This window comes from Phyllobates terribilis, unplaced genomic scaffold, assembly GCF_046119375.1.
Source record: "Phyllobates terribilis strain yellow unplaced genomic scaffold, ASM4611937v1 Scaffold_3__8_contigs__length_932513732, whole genome shotgun sequence".
Classification (NCBI taxonomy): Eukaryota; Metazoa; Chordata; class Amphibia; order Anura; family Dendrobatidae; genus Phyllobates; species Phyllobates terribilis.
This window is the reverse complement of record NW_027362763.1, coordinates 425,659,175-425,682,463: the sequence shown is the minus strand read 5'-3', so window position 1 is coordinate 425,682,463 and position 23,289 is coordinate 425,659,175. Positions and strand designations below refer to the sequence as shown.

Sequence of the window (23,289 nt, the reverse complement as noted above, 5' to 3'; positions counted from 1 at the left end):
CTCACAGTAGAAATTTCACAATAGAAATGTCATTGCTATGACCACTCTACCGTATTAACACATATGTCCCCTTTTGTGAGCCCCGTACCATAGTAAAATTCCCCTTTGTGCCCCTATACAGTAGTAATGTCCATCTTTGTGCTAAAATACTCCCCAGTGTCAACAATATAGTAGTAACGGACACCTCTTCTGCCCCCCACCTCCTCACACAGTAATAGCATCCACCTTTTATGCCTTGATAAAATTGGAACGTCCCAAATTGTGGCTCCATACATTAATAATTAATAATGTATGGGCCTCTGTGGGAGACATTATTAATGTATAGAGAAACCTGGAGCTATAAAAGAAAGGACAAGTAAAATTACTCACTTATACCTTAGCCTTCTTTTGAATCCATTACTGACAGCTTAAACTGTGTAATATGCTGTGTGAATTGAGCCTACAGCTATGTGCACACGGTGCCTTTTAGACACTCGAGCAGCAGCCAACAATCTTTTTCCTGAACCGGTTTAGCCGGTGGTTTTGCCATTGTTCTTGCGGTGGCTTCGCTGCCGGCGTCTTTTAATTTATACCGTCAAGCATAGAGAGCAGGCGGCTTCCCAGCGGAATCAGCCCAAAGATTGTGCATGTCCCTCCTTTTACCCACTTCAGGGTTTCCAAACATGAGCATGGCCCATAGAATAGGACATGTGCAAAAAAAAAAAATCAGACATGTGCATGGCCCCATAGAATAACGTGGAAAAAAGTGCTGTCAAAATAACGGATCGCGCTCGTCTGATTTTTATGGTCGTCTGCACGAGCCCTTAGGCATAACAAGTATTAAGGTATCCTGGAAAAGACACAAAGGTAGCATTCCAAAATGAAAAAAACCCTGAAAAATGCCGTTTGTGTGACGCTCGCAAGCCCTGCCCTGGGAAAAGATGGGGTACTCGGAGCCGGGTCAGATGTTGAGAACGGGGAATGCAGCCGTGGCCTGGACCCGTTTCGTGCCCAGGGCCGTCACATTGAAAATGATGTTAGGGCTTTCGGGGTTGAGTGGTAATTGTCGACTACGCCACCTGTGGTGTCTGGTGATGAGCCACCAGCGCCGCTACAGTCCGCTGAGGCCCGATGTCATGGCGGCTAAAGTTCTCGCTGCTCCCCACAGGCGGAGCGCGGCCTCAGGGCAGGCAAGGCTGGATGAAGGGGGTAGTAGTAGTAGCGCGGGGAGTGCGGGCACCGCGTCGCGTGGTATGGCGCGTAATGAACAGTCCGGAGGCCATAGGGATGAATTTCCAAGGCTTTACTCACAGTTCTCATAAGCAGCGCAAGGCTTCTCCCTGCTCCTCGCGGAGTCCTGCGGCCACCAGGGACGGGGGTCCGACTACCTCTGAGGAAGTCCAGTGTGAGGTAGCATCCCTACACCTGAGTGTTCCTGCACTACAGACTTTACCCCTTCCCGTCTGTGCGTGTGTAGATAGGCCGGGTCTCCCTCTGAGCTCCTCTCAGGTGTACGGCTCGGGTGGCAATTCCTCTCCATCCGAAGCCCGCCGGGATCCTCAGGGACTAACCGGGCTTTACTGTCCTGGACATAGAGTACGAGGTCGGGTGTCGGGGGCCGGTACCCCTTTTGCAGCCGGAATCCCTCTGAATAGATCAGGTAGGCGAGGACAGGTGGCGTACTCCGCTCCGTCTGCATCCTCCCCGGGACCCATTTGCTAGGGAGCCACACTCTAAAGCTCCCGGGCCTTCTTGATCCTGGTCCTTGGCCGGGTTGAGACATTCCTCGTCTGCAACCTACCTCTCGTCCCATAGATCGGGGTACGAGGGCTGTATCCCATGCCGGTGCAGGCCCACACAGGATCTGCGCTCCCAGAGGGAAGTCACTTTACACACAGTATTTTGACAGCACAGTACAACCACTTGACAGGACAGGTCCACACAGAACCAAAAGGACCAGCAAGAGACCGAAAGACCAAGATCAAAGATGGCATACTATTAAATATGAAATTAGAAGTGTCACTAACTAACTGTTCCTCCACCCACACCCACTAACTGGTTCCTACTACTTTGTGTTCCCTAGTCTCCCTGTAACCAGGGGAGCAGCACCTAGTGCATACTAGCTCCCTCTGGTGGAAATGTGGTGTTGGATGCAAAAGGCTGGAACACTACCATCACACCAGGCTTACCTCAGAGGAGGAACACCACACTCCATTAAAGAAGTGCAGCATTCCTGTGGCGGCCGAACCCTCAGGGGCGCCACATTTGCATGTTATGAACACTAGCAATCTTTTCCTGAAGTGTCTTCTTTGTCATCTGTCCTGCCGTTTTTACAGTGGATTCTAATGACAGCTTTTTATTTTTTACATGTAAAATAGTGGAGGCTTCCAAGTGGAAGCTGCCTGAAGAATGTTCAGGTTACTATTTTAGTCACTTCATGGTTTTTAAAGCCTGAAGCAGTTAAAAGAAGTTAAAAAAGACTGAGCATATGCACAGCAATTTGTTTTGGCATTGCTGTGTATATATGTTCATTAAGTTTAACAGGTATTGAGCTCTTTTTCAGGCGGATTTCAGGAGGAATCTGCCTGAAAAAGAAATGGAGCCTAATTCATTAAGACCAGCATTGTTCATCAATCAATCACAAATGTTAAATGAGTGGAATACACCTCTATGTGCGCCTCGCCATAACATCTACTCCAGTACCTGCCGAAGTAAGATTTGAGGCGCAGCAAACGCCGCCACTCGTCATGAAGTTGATGAGCAGCAGTCATCACCCCTTGTCTCGCCCCCAGCTCAGCCCACTTTGTTGGAGCTGAGAACAGCAAAGGTCTTAAAATGTTAGCGCAGCGTCGCCTAAATTATACAACTTTTCAAAGCTTTTTAAGACAAAATTGTACTATAAAAGCTTTGATGAATTGGGCCCATTGTGGATACCCTAAGAATGCCTCCTTGTATTGTTTGAGGCCATTATCATAACATGATGTTTGATGAATTGGTGCAAATTCAAAGATTTTTTTGTTGTTGGGTGGGAGGAGTGGTAATGGAGTACAATTGCACAGAAAGATTTTGAGACATTGCAAGAAGTTGCAAATGTTGTATTAGGCAGAAACATCTAAAATCATGCCCATAATGCTAAAAAAGAGAACAGGTAAAACCACGTAAAGTTAACTTATTAAAGGTGCAAAATAAGTAACGAATAAGGTGCACATAAAAAGGGCACTATTAGGACCATACTTACTCCAGAAAAAAAGGCTTAAAAGCAATACTTTGTTTTCCCAGAACCATTATAGCTGCCCTTCCCTATCTCTGTAGTACTTGCTATAATCCAAAACTAATACCACTACTATTATATTGCTGGGCTTATATGAAGGAACTTTTCTAGTAAAGGTTTTTGTGTTGCCCAAGCTGCAATGTGACTCACATTGTTGTCAGTTGTCATCTGTCCCGCTGCTTATTTATCCAGTTGCTATCAGGAGTGACACACCTAACATTTAATTCTTGAGGTGGCGGAGAACAAGAAGTCTGGTTTTCTTTATGGAAGCAGTTGAGAAAATGACACTGCAGCACATAGAATACCATTGTCACACAGAAGCGTGCAGTTGTGCAATATGCATGCTCTTGAAAGGTCTCTTGTTGTGGGGTAGGAAATGGTTAAGTATATTTTGCAGAAACCTGTCTGTCCAGGTAACAGAAGCACCACATACAAATCAGAACGTCGCCAATGCAAATGCAACGCAGTCCACTACGATATCTGAAAAAATGAAAAGTACGAAGATCATTGAACGCTCCCAAATTCCCCATAAAGGTGTGTGTACGTGTAGGGGTAGACAATTCGACATGGACGTGTTGATCAAGGACTTTGCCGGCAAAGAGAGAAGCGAAATAGGATGGTAGTTGGACAGGAATGACCGGTCACGGGATGGTTTTCTGAAAAAAGTATGACAGTAGCTTTTCTAAATGTAAACTTTCTGCTTCATGTGGATGTTTGAGCAAAGAAAAAAATATTTTTTTATGATATCTCATAATAATATACAAAAAAAAATAAAACACATACACCTCACTAGTACCCCACAGTACCGATTTCGTACTCAAAATGTCTAGTTCCTTGCCGGTCTCTGCTTCCTGCTGAAGCAAAAATATCCTTAAAAGAGATGCCTTTTTCATTTTTGTACACCATTTCAAGCTATTCTAAAATACTTTTTTCTTCATCAGACAAAACCTTTAGGGTAATTTAAAGTTCTGTGTGTTATATTTCAACAAGTTAGATTGTTCGTTCTCCACAAATATAAATGCTGCCAATTATGTTGTTGAGTCAAACCATGTCCACATCTTTTGGATAACCCTTCAGTGATTGATTGATGATGGTAGGATCTCCACCACAGTCAGCACAACGAAGGGGCTGTGGCCCGAAGTCACAAACGAAAACGGCTAAAACTAGAAATGGCCATATATTTCCCCTGCTGTGAATGTTTTGGTCTGTTAGAGGAACTGGCGTTCTACTTTTGGAGTCCTAAGGGTGCTAAAGCCCAATTCAGGAGTCAACCATCCAAAACCATTCAGTAGGAAAATATGAAATAATGAGGACAACTTGTAACATGGCGTGGGTTGGTAGCCGTGGGCAAAGTACTTGTCTTCCACGCCCTGGCACATTACATGAAAATGGGGATCCTGGCTGGGTGTGTGGGCTTTGTCTACAAGGGCACTATGACCTTGCAAGCTGCATGATGCCGATACTTCGGCTGGCCAGGACCAGATGTTGCATAGTTCAGTGAGGGAGATCACCATTTAAGGATAAACTGTCTTTTACTGAACAAAAACGTGGTGGGAATTATATACAGCAGCTAGCAGGTACATAACTTTATGAACTTTTCTTTTAGAACATGGAACATCTTTATACATATTCTCTTCGTCCTTCTCAGAATAACTCAGTTCTGCCTTGCTTAGTCCTCTGTCTTCACCACATCCCAGCACAATACTTGAGAAACATCCCTTTTCCCAATAATGATACTACAGTCAGTAAGTGAGACTCCTGTTCTTCACCCCTTGTTTTCGCATCCTTTCTACCCTTAGAGGAGCTATTTTGCCACTACGGCCATTACTCAACTTCTCTACTTGTTGACACCTTGGAACTACCGCCCGTGGCACTCTATTCATTTCACGTTCCCTGCTCTGATCAGTCCCGTTACCTTCTGGACTTGTAAGCTAGGTTTCCTGCCCAAAATCCCATCTCCCTAGAATCACTCACACCTTCTGTCACTTTCTCTTGCCTCTTTCCTGGATCTTGCTATCCGTCCCCTCTGTCTCCACGTCATGCGGCTCTGCTTATTTATCAGACCAAAGGTCTGCTCCTGCTACATGCTAAGCCCTATTTGACTTCCTAACAGGAAACAGTCTCTGTCCCTTCACTTTTAATCCCCTACCACTCGGGGCTAGTCCCAAATGCCAACCCTAAACATTCTTATTAACTCCCTGCTGCTGGGCAGAACACAACCTATCACTAATAACACACATTACTAAACACATTGCACATCAAAATACATTGCAACAATACACCTGTCTTTAAAAGGGGAAACGGGGATAACACTTCCATCTTCTTACAAACTGAAAAATAAAAATTAAGCATACAATACAGAAAATCCCATACATCTTTATTCCAAACTCTATTAACTTATAAGGGCATCACAGCAGAGTTACACCTATACAACCCTAAGCAGCCACAGTAATTTGTCAAAATTACAAAAATGTCAAATATTCACAAAAGATATTTAAATACAATATAAGATGGAAAACCCATCAGACGTGCAAAAATATTAGTATAGATGATAAACCAGCAAGGTTTCAAACAATGCAGGTGTGCACAGCGAAACCACAAGAAATAATCAGTAGTTGTCCAAGGTCATAAATAATATCCACAAACCTGATGATCTATGCACAAAAGAATCCCTGAGACACAGTATAGATAGAAAACTACCCAAACAAGTATGCAGATAGCACATACAAACGAGCGACAGTGTGAAAAGCACTCAGTTATGATAAAAACACTAACAAGTCAAAGAACATTTTGCGACCACACCTACGTTAGCTACCTCATAGCAAGCTGTATAGACATTCATAAAAGCCGAGGGACAACATGAGAGTCAAACTGTATTATAAACCTGCACATGGAAGCTGTTATGAATTGTGGTTCTGTGCTCCCACCTGGGAATGGAGCAGGTCCGGTGCTACGCTACTCCGGTTGCAAGCGCCACCATTGTCCTGACCCTGGAGGTGGAGCTACTACGCATGCAGGGAAACGGTCCCAATCTTGTGAAGCGTCGCATTGTGGGATGTGTGAGGACGCAGGACGCTGTTGTGTCTGGTACTGAGCAGTGATGGGATTATGTTCAGTCTGCTGCTGAAGCTAGCAGGGAGTGGCTGTCTGGGGAAGATTGGAAGTTAATCAACACCTGATCATTAGGTGGGCTATTTACCCCTGCTCCCTGCTCCGCCCTTTGCTGTTTATTGCAGTTTGTAGTTCCCTATGTGCTTTGTGGTGAGTGGTGCTAGCATTAGGTTTTGCTATCTTTTCAGGGGCTTTCTCATTTTCTCTTCTGGTTTCACTTCCTGGGGTTCTTGTAGAGGTACTCACCTGGTCCTCGACTAGACACCAGAAGCCAGCTGTTTGGCGACAGCGGGCCTGGGAAGGATTCTGCCAAAGTTCACTTTCCATTTACTAGGAGCTGGATGAAGAGTATTCCCGGCCCTCAAAGGCTCGCCTAGCTAGGCAGCTTGTGCCATGTGCGTCTGTGGCTGCGCCTTTGCTGGTTTGGTGTCAATCTTGCTGGGTCCTTCTGCACAGAGCATAACCGAAACATACTGATCCGGACAAAAAAATATTGGGCAAAATACTATTAGGTCCGATACCTCAACCTCTGATAGGTATTTCACAACAAGCTTCATTGATTTTATCAAAACTACAGCAAGCAGCTCAGTAAGTAACACATCACTGAAATCAGGGTCTCAAAAACTTAGCGAAAGATTCAATTTAAACAAATTTTTTTAGATCCATCTTAAAAGGAATCTGTCGGTAGGATCAATCCTCCCAAGCTGTATATATGAGCATGTAAGCCATAATACGCTGAATAAAATAATGCCTTGATGTCTGCAATCCAATATTTTATTCCAGAAAAATTCATGTTTTTCCTATATACTGTATAAACGAGCTGTTTCAGGGCTATGGGGTTGACACTGATCTGTATGAGATTCTGTCTTTAGAGCTTATTTTAAATAATAGGGGCATTACCAGTTTGAGGCATGTAACTAACACAGGAGAAATGAACTTTGTCTCATTGCAAACACGTTAGCATCTGCAGCTCTCACAGCTCTCCTGCATTGCAACAATATTGCAGCACTGGCGTGTGAGATAGAGGCTGAAGCTGAGAGGAACCTGCCGATGTGTCAGGTATAATCACACACAGCTCTGGTGTGTTGTAACCCTGTCTGCCTGTGAGATGGAAGCTGAAGCTTAGAGGAACCTGCTGATGTGTCAGGTATAATCACACACAGCTCTGCAGTGAGATCAGCAGAGCAGAGAGCGGCCATTACACATCACACTGGTAACTGCCCCCTTCATATAAAATAATCTCTGGAGGCAGATTCTCATACAGATCAGTGTCCGCCCCATAGCCTGGAACAACTAATTTTCATATAAGAAAAACATGGATTTCTCTATAACATGACATTGGATCGCAAGTATCAAGGTGTCATTTTATTCAGCTTCCTATGACCTGAGTGCCCATATATAAGGCTTAGGATTGATCCTACTGACAGATTCCCGTTAAGATAAACATTGTAGTCCTATAAAAATAACTAAGAGTTGTCTGCCCCTCTTTTTGGTTGTCTTTTTATTTGCAGAACAGCTAAGTTACCCAGGTAGAAATATAGAACTTACCTTAATGCTTACAGAAAACAAAGTCTACCAGAAGCGAAGGATACACAATCATGAAGAACAGGAGAGAAAGATGTAATTCCTGTGAAATAGCCAAAGAGCGCCACAAGGCCTATTTACTTAGAGTTACTCAGAAATGTTAGACACAATAGCAGAGTGTAGCATTGGCGTCTCTGCCTCCTGCTAGGCAGAGACGCCGTCCCTCTCACCTTCCTGTTCAGCACGCGGCGTCCTCCTGCGCTCCTTCCCTCGCTGCTGCCAGCGCGCGCTCCTTCCCGGGCACTGTGCTTAGGGCGTCGTCCTAAGGAGTCCCCGGCCAATTGCCGGAGGACTTCCCATATATAAGGCACCTCCTCCAAAATGGAGGTGCCCGAGCAAAGTTGTTTGCACTGTGTCTCACCTGTGCTTCAGCCCTCAGGTTCTGCTGCTAGCCTGACTCCTCGTCCAGCCTGCCAGCCTGTTACCTGCCTTGTCTGTCAGACCGCTCACCTGGGAGCGTCCACCAGTTACCTGACTGTTACCTGCCTCGTCTGTCAGACCGCTCACCTGGGAGCGTCCGCCAGTTACCTGCCTGTTACCTGCCTCGTCTGTCTGCCCGCTCACCTGGGAGCACCCGCCTGTTTCCTGCCAGCCTGCCTGGAGACCCTGCCGTCACTTGCTGTGACCATCTTCCTGGTAAACCTAAAGACTGTTACCTGCCCTGCTTTCTCGAACTGTGACCACCTGCCAGCTACCAGAGACTTCCACCTGCTCTCTTACAAGGTCGTCCCCAGAGGAGCACCTGGTCCCTCAGCCCGGATCCTCCCTGGTCACGGTGTCGTTAGCTGCCGTACGACCAGGGTCAGTTCGGGTGGATACTTAGTCACGCCCCTCTGGGTCCCTCCTTGCACCTCAGCACAGAGGTTCCACCACCCGGCCCGTAACACAGAGCTTGAACAACTTATTATTGATCCCCCTATTTATATTTCCTAAAATCATGTTTAAAGAGGTACTCTGAGAAGTAATCCAAGATGGCCACTGTCATGTATTTCATGCTGCAACCCATCCTAAGTATGCATGCCGATGGGTTGTAGCTTGAAGAAATGCTGCTTGAGTTGGGACATATGTCTTTGAGTTACTGTATAGTAGGGCAAGTTCTTGTTAGGCTGAGGAGCAGCATTGTGAACTAGCAGAACTTATCTGCTCACCCAACCCAACAGATTTACAAAGGGGCATGGATCAGGACAAAAAGTCGCTCTTCTCATTGAGCAGATTATCCTTTTTCCTTCTGCTCCATGTCCTGTCGTAAAAGGTATATAGTAACTCAGAGACACATCTCTCAAGCAGAGTTTCTTCAGGGTGCAATCCATCTTCATGGGTGCCTAGAATGGGTTGCAGCTTGAAATAGGTGACGACGGCCATCTTGGATCTCTTTTTGGAGAACCTCTGTAACTGTCTTCTTTAACCACTTTCTGTTTCATCTTATGTCAAATGTATGTTGTGCCTTCTTACTCACTGGACGAGCTCCCGAAATATAAAGCAGCAGCGTGGATCAATGCCTCAGTCACTTCTGAGCCATAGTCTTATGGTTTTTATATATTGTGACTCTATGGACAATGCTGGGGGCTATATGTAAGTTATTTGTGCTATGCTTACAATTAAAGTGAATGAAGATGAATGATTGCAAATTTACTTCCACGTGCAAAGGCTTATTGCTAAAGCTATTGAAGAACACTGGTGAAATGTATCTCTTCGCCTTTGCTTTGTGTATTGACAGCACTTTTTGTGCAAACACTGAAGCTATGTTAAAGATAACCCATAGATGTGTGCATAAGCAGATGCAAAGCACAGAATAATACAGACGATATTGGGTACGAGGTAAGTTTATAAAGTGCTGCTTTATTTGTATAGTAAATATACGATGCCTGTAATAACCTCCTCTGGTTCTTTGGCTCTTTCACAACAACAGAGGTGATCTCCTGACTAATACTCACAACAGACGATCAGGTTACACTTGTTCGCCATCCCTTGGTGACAGCGCTTTGTAACAGACAAAGGAAATGGCATTGCTATGAATATTTAATGCCGTGAGCATGCTGTAGGCTCTCCGTCTTCACTCACACGTCAGGTAGGTCTTTATCTCGCCGTTTTTATTTTCTTATTCCTGTTTGCAGTATGAGATCTATATTCTCAGGGAACACACAGAAGGACATGAGGATGCGGCTGAGCTCTGTCTTGAGCATATGACCATCAAAGGCATGTACCCTGCGGATTATTATACTTCAATGGCTTTTGTGAAACTATTTTGCTTCTATTCTGTTTTTTTTCCATATTTGATGGATTATTTTATGTCCTCCAACAAGAGGAGGATATGCTTTTTTTTATGCTGTCCCTTATTGTCATCATACTCTGAAAAATGTGAGCACTGCTTTCTGCAAATGTAACTAGCAAGCAGAACAGTAATAGAAGAAATACTGAATCCTTATATTTGTAAGTTTTATTGCAGTATATTTGCATTATTTCAGAGGGAAAAGGGAACATTTTGTGTTTTTGGCCCTAATACAATGTTCATATAATTGACAGGCCATTCCTTATAGACCTGGCTCCCTTTAGAGTAGTCTAAGAATAGGAAATCAGAAGGAAGCATGTACATTTCATAAATATAGATTATACCACCAAGAATAAAATGGTATTTATATTTATCAATGCAGAAGTGTTCTTGATGTCTTTTCTTACCGGTGTTAATTTACTGCCTTGTTACTATGAGATCTTGGGTTCTGCCAAAACAGCCTGAAGTCGTATTCTCCTGAGAACGTCTCTCCAGCAGGTAATGCGATTTCTCAAAGGAACTGAAAGTAGGCATGCTTTACTCAGGACAACTGTATTAGCAAATGCACATATTAGTTCTTATGTAAATAGGTGGTGTTACACACATAGGCCTTTGTACGGACAGTTTTTGCTCACTAGTCTTATTGTGGCAGTCAAGGTTCCACTCCGCAGCTGCACCTGCTGTACAGACGGTGTGTGTACCACTTAAGGGGGGTCATACAGTCGGTACGGAAAGTATTCAGACCCCTTTAAATTTTTCACTCTTTGTTTCATTGCAGCCATTTGGTAAATTCTAAAAAGTTCATTTTTTGTCTCATTAAAGTACACTCTGCACCCCATCTTGACTGAAAAAAAAACAGAAATGTAGACATTTTTGCAAATTTATTTAAAAAAAAATTGAAATATCACATGGTCATAAGTATTCAGACCCTTTGCTCAGTATTGAGTAGAAGCACCCTTTTGTGCTAGTACAGCCATGAGTCTTCTTGGGAATGATGCAACAAGTTTTTCACACCGGGATTTGGGGATCCTCTGCCATTCTTCCTTGCAGATCCTCCCAGTTCCATCAGGTTGGATGGTGAACGTTGGTGGACAGCCGTTTTCAGGTCTCTCCACAGATGCTCAATTGGGTTTAGGTCAGGGCTCTGGCTGGGCCAGTCAAGAATGGTCACAGAGTTGTTCTGAAGCCACTCCTTTGTTAATTTAGCTGTGTGCTTAGGGTCATTGTCTTGTTGAAAGGTGAACCTTTGGCCAAGTCTGAGGTCCAGAGCACTCTGGAAGAGGTTTTCATGCAGGATATCTCTGTACTTGGCCGCATTCATGTTTCCTTCAATTGCAACCAATTGTCCTGTCCCTGCAGCTGAAAAACACCCCCATAGCATGATGTTGCCACCACCATGCTTCACTATTGGGATTGTATTGGGCAGGTGATAAGCAGTGCCTGGTTTTCTCCACACATACCACTTAGAATTATCACCAAAAAGTTCTATCTTCGACTCATCAGACAAGAGAATCTTATTTCTCATAGTCTGGGAGTCCTTCATGTGTTTTGAGCAAATTCTATGCGGGCTTTCATATGTCTTGCACTGAGGAGAGGCTTCCATCGGGCCACTCTGCCAAAAAGGCCCAACTGGTGGAGGACTGCAGTGATAGTTGACTTTGTGGAACTTTCTCCCATTTCAATACTGCATCTCTGGAGCTCAGCCAGAGTGATCTTGGAGTTCTTCTTTACTTCTCTCAACAAGGCTCTTCTCCAACGATTGCTCAGTTTGGCTGGATGGCCAGGTCTAGGAAGACTTCTGGTGGTCCAAACTACTTCCATTCAAGGATTATGGAGGCCACTGTGCTCTTAGGAACCTTGAGTAATGCAGAAATTCTTTTGTAACCTTGGCCAGATCTGTGCCTTGCCACAATTCTGTCTCTGAGCTCCTTGGGCAGTTCCTTTGACCTCATGATTCTCATTTGGTCTGACATGCACTGTGAGCTGTGAGGTCTTATATAGACAGGTATGTGCCTTTCCAAATCAAGTCCTATCAGTTTAATTAAACACAGCTGGACTCCAATGAAGGAGTAGAACCATCTCAAGGAGGATCACAAGGAAATGGACAGCATGTGACTTAAATATGAGTGTCTGAGCAAAGGGTCTGAATACTAAGACCATGTGATATTTCAGTTTTTCTTTTTTAATAAATTTGCAAAAATTTCTACATTTCTGTTTTTTTCAGTCAAGATGGGGTGCAGTGTACCTTAACCTCTTTACAACATAGGGCGTATTAGTATGTATCTGTGCCCTGTGCCTTATGGACCACACACGTATTAATACGCCCTGGCGATTTCGCCCGCACACAGGCTGTGCGGGCGCGATCGCCGCCGGGTGTCAGCTGATTGTCACAGCTGACACCCGGGGCTATGTGCAGGGAGCGGTCCTGCACCGCTCCCGGCACATTAACCCCCGCAATGCTGCGATCGAAGTACTCACCTCCTCTTCCGGCCTCCAGCGCTGTCTGCCGCGGCTTTCTGGAAGTTGCCATGACGACCCGATGTCATCATGACGACCCGATGTCGTCATGACAACATCCGGGTCACCAGACAGCAGGAAGATTTTTTGGACATGCGCAGTGCATTTCCAAACTATCTTCTCCCTGTCCAGCGCTGACAGCCTGCATGGCACAGGGATGGTGCTCCATTCCTGTGCCATGCAGGCGATCAGAGAAAAAATAGTGAAAGTCCCATAGTGGGACAAAGTAAAAAAGTAAAAAAAACTGTCATAAAGTGAAAAAAAAATAAATAAAAATAAATTGTAAAAATATAAAAAAAAAAAAAAAAAAAATAATCCACCAAAAATAAAAATATAATGTACCCATCAACAAATATTATTATGAAAAAAAAACAAAAAAACAATAAAAGTACACATATTTGGTATCGCCGCATCCGGAATGACCTGACCTATAAAACTGTCCCACTAGTTAACCCCTTCAGTGAACACGGTAAAAAAAAAAAAAACGAAGCAAAAAACAATGCTTTATCACCATACCGCCAAACAAAAAATGGAATAACACGCGATCAAAAGACAAATATAAATAAAAATGGTGCCGCTGAAAACGTCATCTCGTCCCACAAAAAACAAGCTGCCATACAGCTCCATCAGCCGAAAAATAAAAAAGTTATAGCTCTCAGAATAAAGCGATGCTAAAAAATTATTTTTTCTATAAAATTGCTTTTATTATGTAAAAGTGCAAAACATAGAAAAACTATATAAATGTGGTACCGCTGTAAACATACTGACCCAAAGAATAAAACTGCCTTATCAATTTTACCACACGCAGAACAGAATAGAAAAAAAAAACCAATTCCTGAATTGTTGGTTTTTGTTTATTCTGCCTCCCAAAAATCTGAATAGAAAGCGATCAAAAAATGTCACGTGCCTGAAAATGGCACCAATAAAAACGTCAACTCATCCCGCAAAAAAACAAGTCGTCACATGTTATCAAATTCTGTGTCGTACCTCTGGGTTCAAAATGTTCACTATACCCCTTGATAAAATCCTTGAGGGGTCTAGTTTCCAAAATGGGGTCACTTGTGGGGGGTTTCCACTGTTTAGGCACATCAGGGGCTCTCCAAACGCGACATGGTGCCCGCTAACAAATTGAATGGAAAATCGGCTCAAATTGTTAGCGGACACCATGTTGCGTTTGGAGAGCCCCTGTGTGCCTAAACATTGGAGCTCCCCCACAAGTGACCCCATTTTGGAAACTAGACCCCCCAAGGCACCTATCTAGATGCATAGTGAGCACTTGGAACCCCCAGGTGCTTCACAAATTGATTCGTACAGATGAAAAAGTGGAAAAAAAATACTTTTTCATTTTTTCGAATCAATTTGTGAAGCACCTATGGGTTCCAAGTGCTCACTATTCATCTAGATAGGTGCCTTGGGGGGTCTAGTTTCCAAAATGGGGTCACTTGTGGGGGGTTTCCACTGTTTAGGCACATCAGGGGCTCTTATAACGCAACATGGCGTCCGCTAATTATTCAAGCAAATTTTACAATCAAAAAGTCAAATGGCGCTCCTTCCCTTCCGAGCCCTGCCGTGCGCCCAAACAGTGTTTTTTCTCCACATATGGGGTATCTGCGTGCCCAGGGGAAATTGCACAACAAATTTTGGGTTCCATTTTTTCTTGTTACCCCTGCGAAAATAAAAAAAAATTGGGTCTAAAATAACATTTTTGTGAAAAAAGTTAAATGTTCATTTTTTTCTTCCACATTCCAAAAATTCCTGTGAAGCACCTGAAGGGTTAATTAAGTTCTTGAATGTGGTTTTAAGCACCTTGAGGGGTGCAGTTTTTAGAATGGTGTCACTTTTGGGTATTTTCTGTCATAAAGACCTCTCAAAGTGACTTCAAATGTGATGTGGTCCCTAAAAAAATGGTTTTGTAAATTTTGTTGGAAAAATGAGAAATCGCTGGTCAACTTTTAACACTTATAGCTCCCTAACAAAAAAAAAATTTGGTTCCAAAATTGTGCTGATGTAAAGTAGAGATGTGGGAAATGTTATGTATTAAGTATTTTGTGTGACATATCTCTCTGATTTAAGGGCATTAAAATTAAAATTTTGAAAATTGCAACATTTTCAAAATTTTTGCCAAATTTCAGTTTTTTTCACAAATAAACGCAAGTGATATTGAAGAAATTTTACCACAATCATGAAGTACAATAGGTCACGAAAAAACAGTCTCAGAATCAGGGGGATCCATTGAGAGTTCCAGAGTAATTACCTCATAAAGTGACAGTGGTCAGAATTGTAAAAATTGGCCTGGTCATTAACGTGCAAACCACCCTCGGGGGTAAAGGGGTTAATGAGAAAAAAAATGAACTTTTTAGAATTTACCAAAAGGCTGCAATGAAACAAAGAGTGAAAAATTTAAAGGGGTCAGACTCAGAATACTTTCCGTACCCACTGTAATGTGTGAACGTCAGCGCTAATAAGTGTGACAACTGATATGTGAACAAGGATTAGGCATGCTAATAGTTTCTGATACAATTTATGACACTGTTATATAATTTCTGCAACTGTCAACTATCAATCAATGTATAAATGTGCCATTTTCTGCAACATTTAGTACCTAAAGTATAAAGAAAACATGGCTTTTATTCTAAAATATTTAAAGGGAATCTATCTCTAGGGTTAACTCTCCTAAGTCGTCTATGCAAATCATAGGAAGCTAAATAAAATGATACCTTGATACCAGCGATTCCATGTCTTATTCCACAGAAACCCATGTTTTTCTAATATGTAAATGAGCTGTTAAGATCTATGGGCTGGACATAGATCTCCCGGAGAATTGGTCTGCAGACCTTATTTTAAATGTGTGAGACATGTAGATCAGGAAAGCAGACTGTCAGTCATAACATGTCTCATACTAGCAATGCCCCCTTTCATTTAAAATAAGCTCTGGAGACAGATACTCAGGGAGATCTATATCTGGCTCATAGATCTTAACAGCTCATTTACATATAAGATATGTGTGGATTTTTCTATAAAAAGATGTTGGATTACAGATATCAAAGTATAATTTTATTTAACTTCCTATGACCTGCATGCCCATATAGACAGCTTAGTAGGGTTGATCCTACTGACAGATTCCCTTTAAGCACTGATATTGTCATAGGAAACTGATATGTGTATTAGTAATGCACTAATGTCTGGAAATATACTCATACTAACCGAATTGCGCCTATCACTGAGAAATCAAATGACTCAACCTTTCCATCACCTTTCCAGTCTGTGGAGCAGCCCATGGGTGCCCACACAGTGACTGTTCCTTTTTGTGTCCTGACTGTGTCATAGACCTACCTCGTTATTCTAGTCCAGGGTTCCCCAACCTGTAGCATATGTGGCTCTTGGGCCCGTGATGTGTGGCTCTCGGCTGTCTGACAGCTTGGTGCATTAGTACCAGGTGTAGCAAACAGCTATTAAGAGTAGATCTCTAGATGGTGACTTTTGTGTGTAGCCCTGCAGAGAAGACCAGATCTAAATGGAGGTAAGGTAGGAAACCCCGGAGCTTGGCATACTGCCTTGGTGTGATTTCAGTGGAAAAGCTTTGGCTGTCATTATACCGGTAATAGGGGGCTCTGGGTGTTACCAGCTGAATGTGGCTCGCGACCCTCTTCCATAGCTGAATGTGGCTCTCAGGGTCTGAAAGGTTGGGGATCTCTGTTCTAGTTCATTCACTCGCTTTGTCCTCCCTCACTGGTCTCTTCCTATAGCACAGAGTATGCAGAGAATAGCATGCACCGCAGTAAGACAGAGCATAGTCTTGTAGCAAAGAACCTAGCCTGAAAAAGCAATATAACCTTAGTGTATGATTATTGCCTGGCCAGAGAGGATAGTGATGCTGAGATGTAAGAGCCACTCCATTCTTTGTATAGTTGGGCAAAGCGCTTATGCAACATGATTGCTGTCTGAGTAATGAAAATGAAGATTGATGGGTTTTTTGCTCCTTTCTCAGCTCAATTCCATTCTTAGAAAAACCTATATCGGGTTGCAGAAAATACTAATAAACACCAATTACTTTATTAATCAAATATACAAAAATCACAAGCTAGCAGAAAAGGCTAACAATAACCCATTAAAAACTTATTGGATAGTGTGACCATCAGTTTTCAGGAAACAGGCTTAATACAATTTCTACAATAAAGTTTCAGGTGTACTGGACAGTGTGGTGTTTGACAGACATGGCTTTGGGGTTGTCCTGGGCTTTTATCCTTGATGGTCAGTTGGTTTATGGGGTATGACTGTATTTAGTTATAAATTTGGATTGCCGTATATATATAACCTTTTATGAAATAGTAATATTGGCCCTCTTGCTCTGACTTGCAATTGTTACCTTCTATAATATTTATTACTTCTGGAAACTATATTGTATAAAGTTGATAACTAAAGTAATTGGATTTACACTACTTTGATTTTTATTATTTGTTAACGACAGGTTATAAATACAGTCATGTCCAAAACTTTTTAAGCTGACAAATTTTGGCTTTTACAAACTTTGCTTTTTCAATGTTTTTACACATTTTTGACAAATGCATAAAGTTTATGCAAATACTCAACAATTACAGTGTTGACCCTCGTTTTTAGGACTTCTGCAATTCACTCTGGAATGCTGGATATCGGATTCAGGGCCAAATCCTGACTGATGATAGCCCAATCTTGTCTAGCCAGTGCTTGGAATTTATGACAATCTCTGCGTTTTTGTTTGTCCACCGCTTTTTGATAATTGACCAGAGGTTATCATTGAAACCTAGAGAGTTTTCTGGCCATGGACCCAAAATTTCAATGTTTTGTTCACAGGGCCACATAGTTATCACTTTTTCATTGTGACATGGTATCCATCATGATGGAAAAAGCATTGTTCATCATCAAATCACTCCTGGGTCGTTGGGAGAAGTTGTTCTTGGAGGATGTTTAGATACCATTCTTTATTTATAACTGTTCTTAAGCAAAATTATGAATAAGACCACTCCCTTGGCTGAAAAGCAACCTCTAACATGATTGGTTTCATTCATGTGTCATGCCAATAGTAAAGCATCCTGAGACCATTCATATGTCGGGTAGCTTCTCATCTAAGGGGTCGGCTCACTCACAATTTTGCCTAAGACCGTTGCCGTGAATAAAGAATAGTATCTAAACATCTTCCAAGAGCAACTTCTCCCAACGAATCAGGAACAATTGGGTGATGGAGCATCAGGTCACAAGGCAAAAGTGATAAATGAGTGGCTCAGTGAGCAAAACATGGAAATTCAATAGCCAGGTAATACCCCAGATCTCAATCCCATCAATCCTCAAAAAGTGGTTAGACAAGTAAAAACACAGAAATTGTGATAAAATCTGAGCACTGATTAGACAAGAATGGGTTTCCATTACTCGGGATTTGGCTCAGAGGCGGATATTCAGCATCTCAGAGCAAACTGCAGAGGTCTTTAAAGGGAATCAACCTTCCTAAACTATATGGGCATGCAGGTGTTAACAAGGTGAATATAAAAATAGCTTAATATCTAAAAACCAATGTTTTATTCCAGATAAATTGTTCTTTTTTTATATGTAAATGAGCTTTTAAGAACTATGGGCTGGACACTGATCTGCATGAGAATCTGCCTCCAGAGCTTATTATAAATTAAAGGGGGCATCATTAGTGTGAGACATGTAGATCAGGAGAGCAAACTGTCAGTCAATACATGTCTCACACTGGGAACTCCCCCTTTCATTTAAAATAATCTTAGGAGGCAGATTCTCAGGGAGATCTGAGTCTGTCCCATATTTCTTAATATTTCTTACATATTAAGAAGAATGCTGATCTTTTTGGAATAAGACATTGGATCGCACATGTCAAAGTATAATTTTATTCAACTTTCTATGAACTACATGTCAATACTGACGGCTTAAAAGGGTTGATCCTACTGACAGATAAAAATAAGGGTAAACACTGTAACTATTAAGCTTTTACATCAACTTGATGTATTTGTCAATATAAGTGTAAAAACTTAATAACTACTTATTTATAATTGTATTTCAGGAACCATAGAAACTTCTGACTAACAGATGCAAAAACACTAAGGTAGCAAACTATGTGAAAACCAAAATTTGTGTTAAGTCTCAAAACATTTGGCCATGACGGAAAGTTTTCATTTGCTTTTCAGGACACCCAGTTGTATTGGACCCCTTCATAACCTTTGACATACCCATACATCGTGTTCGGAATGGGGTTCCCGACTTTTGACTTATTGGTATGTCATGGCGAATGTGCGGGTCACAGGAGATGTGCCCACCCCGATTGCTGCCGGGAGCTTGACTTAGGTCACAGCCCCACTGCCACGGCCCAGAGCAGTGTCTGCACCACTCCGGGCTGTTTAACCCCCTAAATGCTGCAATCAATAGCGATCACAGCATTTTGGAGGCTGGGAGAGGGAGGGGGCTCCCTCTCCCGCACGATTGGCACTCCCGCGACATCATTGCAGGCACCAGTGAACAAAGGACAAACAGAGTCCAGAGTAACTCTGCTGCCTCATTATAGTGAATGGATCCCTCAGGTGTTTCATCTGAATCACGGATTTGATAGATTTAGATGGAAACCCTGATATAAGTGCTCAGCGTAGAGCGCAGAATACATGTGATTCAAAATGTTATGTAAAATGTGCCCAATAAAAACTTCTACTCAATCCACAAAAAAGCAAGTCCCCACTCAGGTCCATCATCTGTCAATGGAAATATAGGGGGCTTCCATGTTACTGGTAACACAAAGGCTCTGGAAAAGTGCTATGGCTCCTCGCCCCCCAAAAGTCCAAATCCAGCAAATTCTGGGCTCCCAAATCCATATGCCCCCCTCCCTTCTGAGCCCCAGTGTGCTTAAACTACATTTAGCTTTCACTCAATGTATAGGCACTTCAGTGTACGGGCCCTACAATGGCAGATTTGCAATTTTCACTCAGCAACATCACTACACCTGTAGATAAATTCCAAGAGGGATATAATTTCCAAAATGAGGTCACTTGAGGGGGGATCCTGCTCTTCTGGAACTTAGGGTCTCTGTATGTGGAGTCCACAAACTATTATACGATAATTTGTTCACCAAGAGTCAAGTAGTGCTCCTTCCCTCACGAATCTCGCCGTGTGGCTAGGCTGTACTGTATAGCCATATATGGGGTATTGTCCATGTGAAAATGTAAAATCTGGGGCTAAAACTAAATTTTTGTGGCAAAAATGAAATTATTTTTTCTTCACTGCCCAATGGTATAACATTCTGTAAGTCAACCGTGGTGTCAAAATGATCACTGCACTCTTAGATGAATTCATTGAGAGGTATAGTTTGCAACATGGGGTCACTTAAGGGGATGTTCTGCTATTCTGGCACCTCAAAGTCTCTTCCAGTTGGTCATGGCACCTGCAACTCATAACAACAAAATCTTCACTATAATATGGAGCTCCTTCCCTTCTGAGTTTTGCACTGTGCCTGAAAAGTAGTTCCCAATTACATGTTGGGTATTGGTGCACTCAGTAGAAATTGCACAACAATATATGTGGTCCATTTTTTCCTCTTAGCCCTTATAACAATTAAAAACTTGGGGCTAAAACAACATTTTAATAATAAAAAATGTGATTATTCTATCTTTATTGCCCAATGGTATAAAATTCTGTGAAGCACATGTGGTGTCAATATACTCAGTGCACGCCTAGATGAATTCATTGCGGGGTGTAGTTTGTAAAATATGGTCACTTATGTGCATTTCTGCTGTTCTGGCACCTCATGGGCTCTGCCAATGTGACATGGCACCCTCAAACTATTCCAGCAAAATGGAGCATTGCACTGTGCCTCAAAAGTAGTTTTTGGCCACATATGAGGTATTGGCGTACTCAGGAGAAATTGGGTAACAAATTGTACTGTCCAAGATTGATCAATATTAAGAGCTAGTACAGCTCTAAAACACATTGATGCTTAGCATTAATATGTTCTTTTAATTCTTAGTTTAATTTTTAATATCTACAAGAAATATGATGTTTTAAGATTTTTTTTGCTCTTCAAATGTGACATGGCATCTGCAATATATTCCAGCCAAAATTGCACTCCTTCCTTTCCAAGCTTTGCTGTGTGCCCAAACAGTAGTGTTCCACCATATATGGGGTATCGACGTACGCAGGAGAAATTGCACAACAGATTTTGGGGTCTATTTGCTCCAGTTACCCTTATGAAGATGAAAAATGTGGGGCTAAAGCAAAATGTTTGCTGTAAAAATGTTTTTTTTTTAAATTTTTTTAATTTTCACGGATCAGCGGTATAAAATTCTATGAAGCACCTGTGGGTTCAAGGTGATCACCACACCTCTAGATAAGTTACTTGAAGTGTGTAGTTTCCAAAATGGGGTCACTTGTGGACGGTTTCCACTGTTTATGCACATCACGGACTCTGCAAATGCGACATGGCGTCCGCTATCTATTCCTCCAGCCAATTTTGCGCTCCAATAGTTAAATGGCGTTCCCTCCCTCCCGAGCCCCAACGTGTACTCAAACAGTAGTTTTTCACCACATTTGGGGTATAGGTATACTCAGGAGAAATTGCACAACAAACTGAATGATCAATTTTCTCATGTTACCCTTATGAAAATGCAAAATTTGGAGCTAAAGCAATATTTTTGTGATAAAAAGTTACATTTAAATTTTTTCCTTCCACATTGCTTTAATTCTAGTGAAGTCCTTAAAGGGTTAATCAACTTCTTGAATATGGTTTTTAACACCTTGAGGGATGTAGTTTTTAAAAATGTGTCACTTTTGGCTATTTTCTGTCACATAGGCCCTTCAAAGTCACTTCAAATAGGATGTGGTCCCTAAAAAAATTGGTTTTGTAAATTTTATTGGAAAAATTAGAAACTTTTAACACTTCCAACTTCCTAGCAAAAAAATTATTCTATTGTAAAGTACACATGTGGCAAATGTTTATTAACTATTTTGTGTGGTAGAAGTATCTGGTGTAAGGGCGTAAAAATTAAAAGTTTGAAAATTGCAAAACTTTCAATTTTTTTTGTCAAATTTTCGATATTTTTATAAATAAACGCAAATCCAAACTTTACCGCGAACATGAAGTACAACATGTCATGAAAAAACATTCTCAGAATCACTGGGATCCGTTGAAGCGTTAAGAGTTATAGCCTGAAAAAGTGACAGTGGTCAGAATAGTAACATTTGGCCTATTCTGGAAGGTGAAAATAGGCTGGCGGGTGAAAGGGTTAATTCTATATACATGATATTACAGTGATGAGGCTATGGATTCAGTTTATTTTCAATTCTTAGGAGCCTGGGCATCTGCCAAGTTTGTCACACCCTAAAGCCAATCTTGATAGCTACTTGGACTTTTTTTTTTCTACGCAAACACTTACTACCTGGTGTGGTGCAGGTACTCCAATTTTAAGCTGGCCATATACATTAGATGGATGTTGGCCAAACGATGCTTCGGCTGATCATTCATATGACAGCCATCTCAGCCACCTCTCCCATACACAGGAGCGCTCATTCGGTACAGCGCTCCTGGGTTCTCTGTGAGAAAGCCACAGCTGACATGTTGGCTGAAGACTTATCTCCAAGAGAGCAATGCAGTTGGCATTTTAAAATCGGACATGTGCAGTCGACGTCTCTTCTGACCAACAGTCGGCCGCTGCCCGAATATGCACTATATGGCACCGTCAGCCAAAGCATTCGATATCAGCAGGTTCGGCCAACATTACTTTAGTGTATATGGAGGCCTTTATTCACATTCATTGCAAGAAGTTTCAGTTTTCTGCCAAGGGTTGGTCATTAATTACTACTGTGCAAAGAAAGAGCTGATTGGACATTTCCTTTTTTCTGTTGGCGAATGTAAGTTTGAGCAATCAAACCCCCTTCATCAGTAACTTGTGCATATCCTAATGATCCTATTTGTCAGAGAACCCTTTAAAAAAAAATAAAAAAATAACATTTTGAAATACCATAATTTATAATATTAACCCTCAACTGGTGAGGTCGGGTTTCCTATACTCCAGTGTTTAGAAATCTCTTATTTTTACAGAAAATGCAAAGATCACGTGTCTAGCTACCCACATACCTCACCTCTGGGTGTGGTTAACAGCCTATAAAATGGAGGCTGTTGTTTGGCACGTGGTCTGTGTCTGGAGAGAAGGCCTCCTGTGTGTGGTTGTCTCCAGACTGAGCCGTGTACTGGATGCTGTGAGGCAGAGACTGGGATCGTATACGAGGGACGTTATATATCCCCCAAAATGTGTACAGAGACCTATTAACCCATTGGAGTGCATTGCAGTCACAGACACAGCTGCGGCTGCAATGCAGGAATGAAGGTGAGCATTGGCCTGGTTAGGCTATCTGGCTAAGGCAGATTAAGTAAAACCGGCAGGGCCTTCATTTCTTGGGGGAGGCTACAGGAAAGCAGTGGGGCGGCCTCCTCCCTCCAACCCAGGTTTTCCACAGCATCAAGGATTAGTGGTGTTCAGTGTTGGAACCTGCTAGGATCATAGCAGGAAAAATCAGCGGGCCTGTGAGT

At 42.3% G+C, this 23,289-nt stretch overlaps 2 protein-coding genes across 4 annotated transcripts in view; one reads left to right on the top strand and one right to left on the bottom strand.

Moving 5' to 3' along the window:
* SMIM8 (small integral membrane protein 8) overlaps positions 1-6,199 on the bottom strand; it is a 62,997-nt gene extending 56,798 nt beyond the window's left edge. Inside the window, exon 1 of one of the 2 annotated variants that reach the window (XM_073673164.1) lies at positions 6,178-6,199. The gene's annotated coding sequence lies outside the window, so the exon portion shown is untranslated. Of the gene's footprint in view, positions 1-369; positions 434-6,177 lie in introns of those variants that run through there. The other variant, XM_073673163.1, reaches the window with a different exon arrangement.
* A 3,636-nt stretch (positions 6,200-9,835) lies between these two features.
* The window catches only part of GJB7 (gap junction protein beta 7), a 28,605-nt gene continuing 15,151 nt past the window's right edge, over positions 9,836-23,289 (top strand). The window contains exon 1 of one of the 2 annotated variants that reach the window (XM_073675678.1): positions 9,836-10,013. Coding sequence is in view for 1 of the 2 variants with exons in the window: in XM_073675677.1 (XP_073531778.1) it covers positions 10,129-10,141 (13 nt within the window). In the remaining variant the exon portion in view is untranslated. Of the gene's footprint in view, positions 10,142-23,289 lie in introns of both variants that reach the window. The other variant, XM_073675677.1, reaches the window with a different exon arrangement.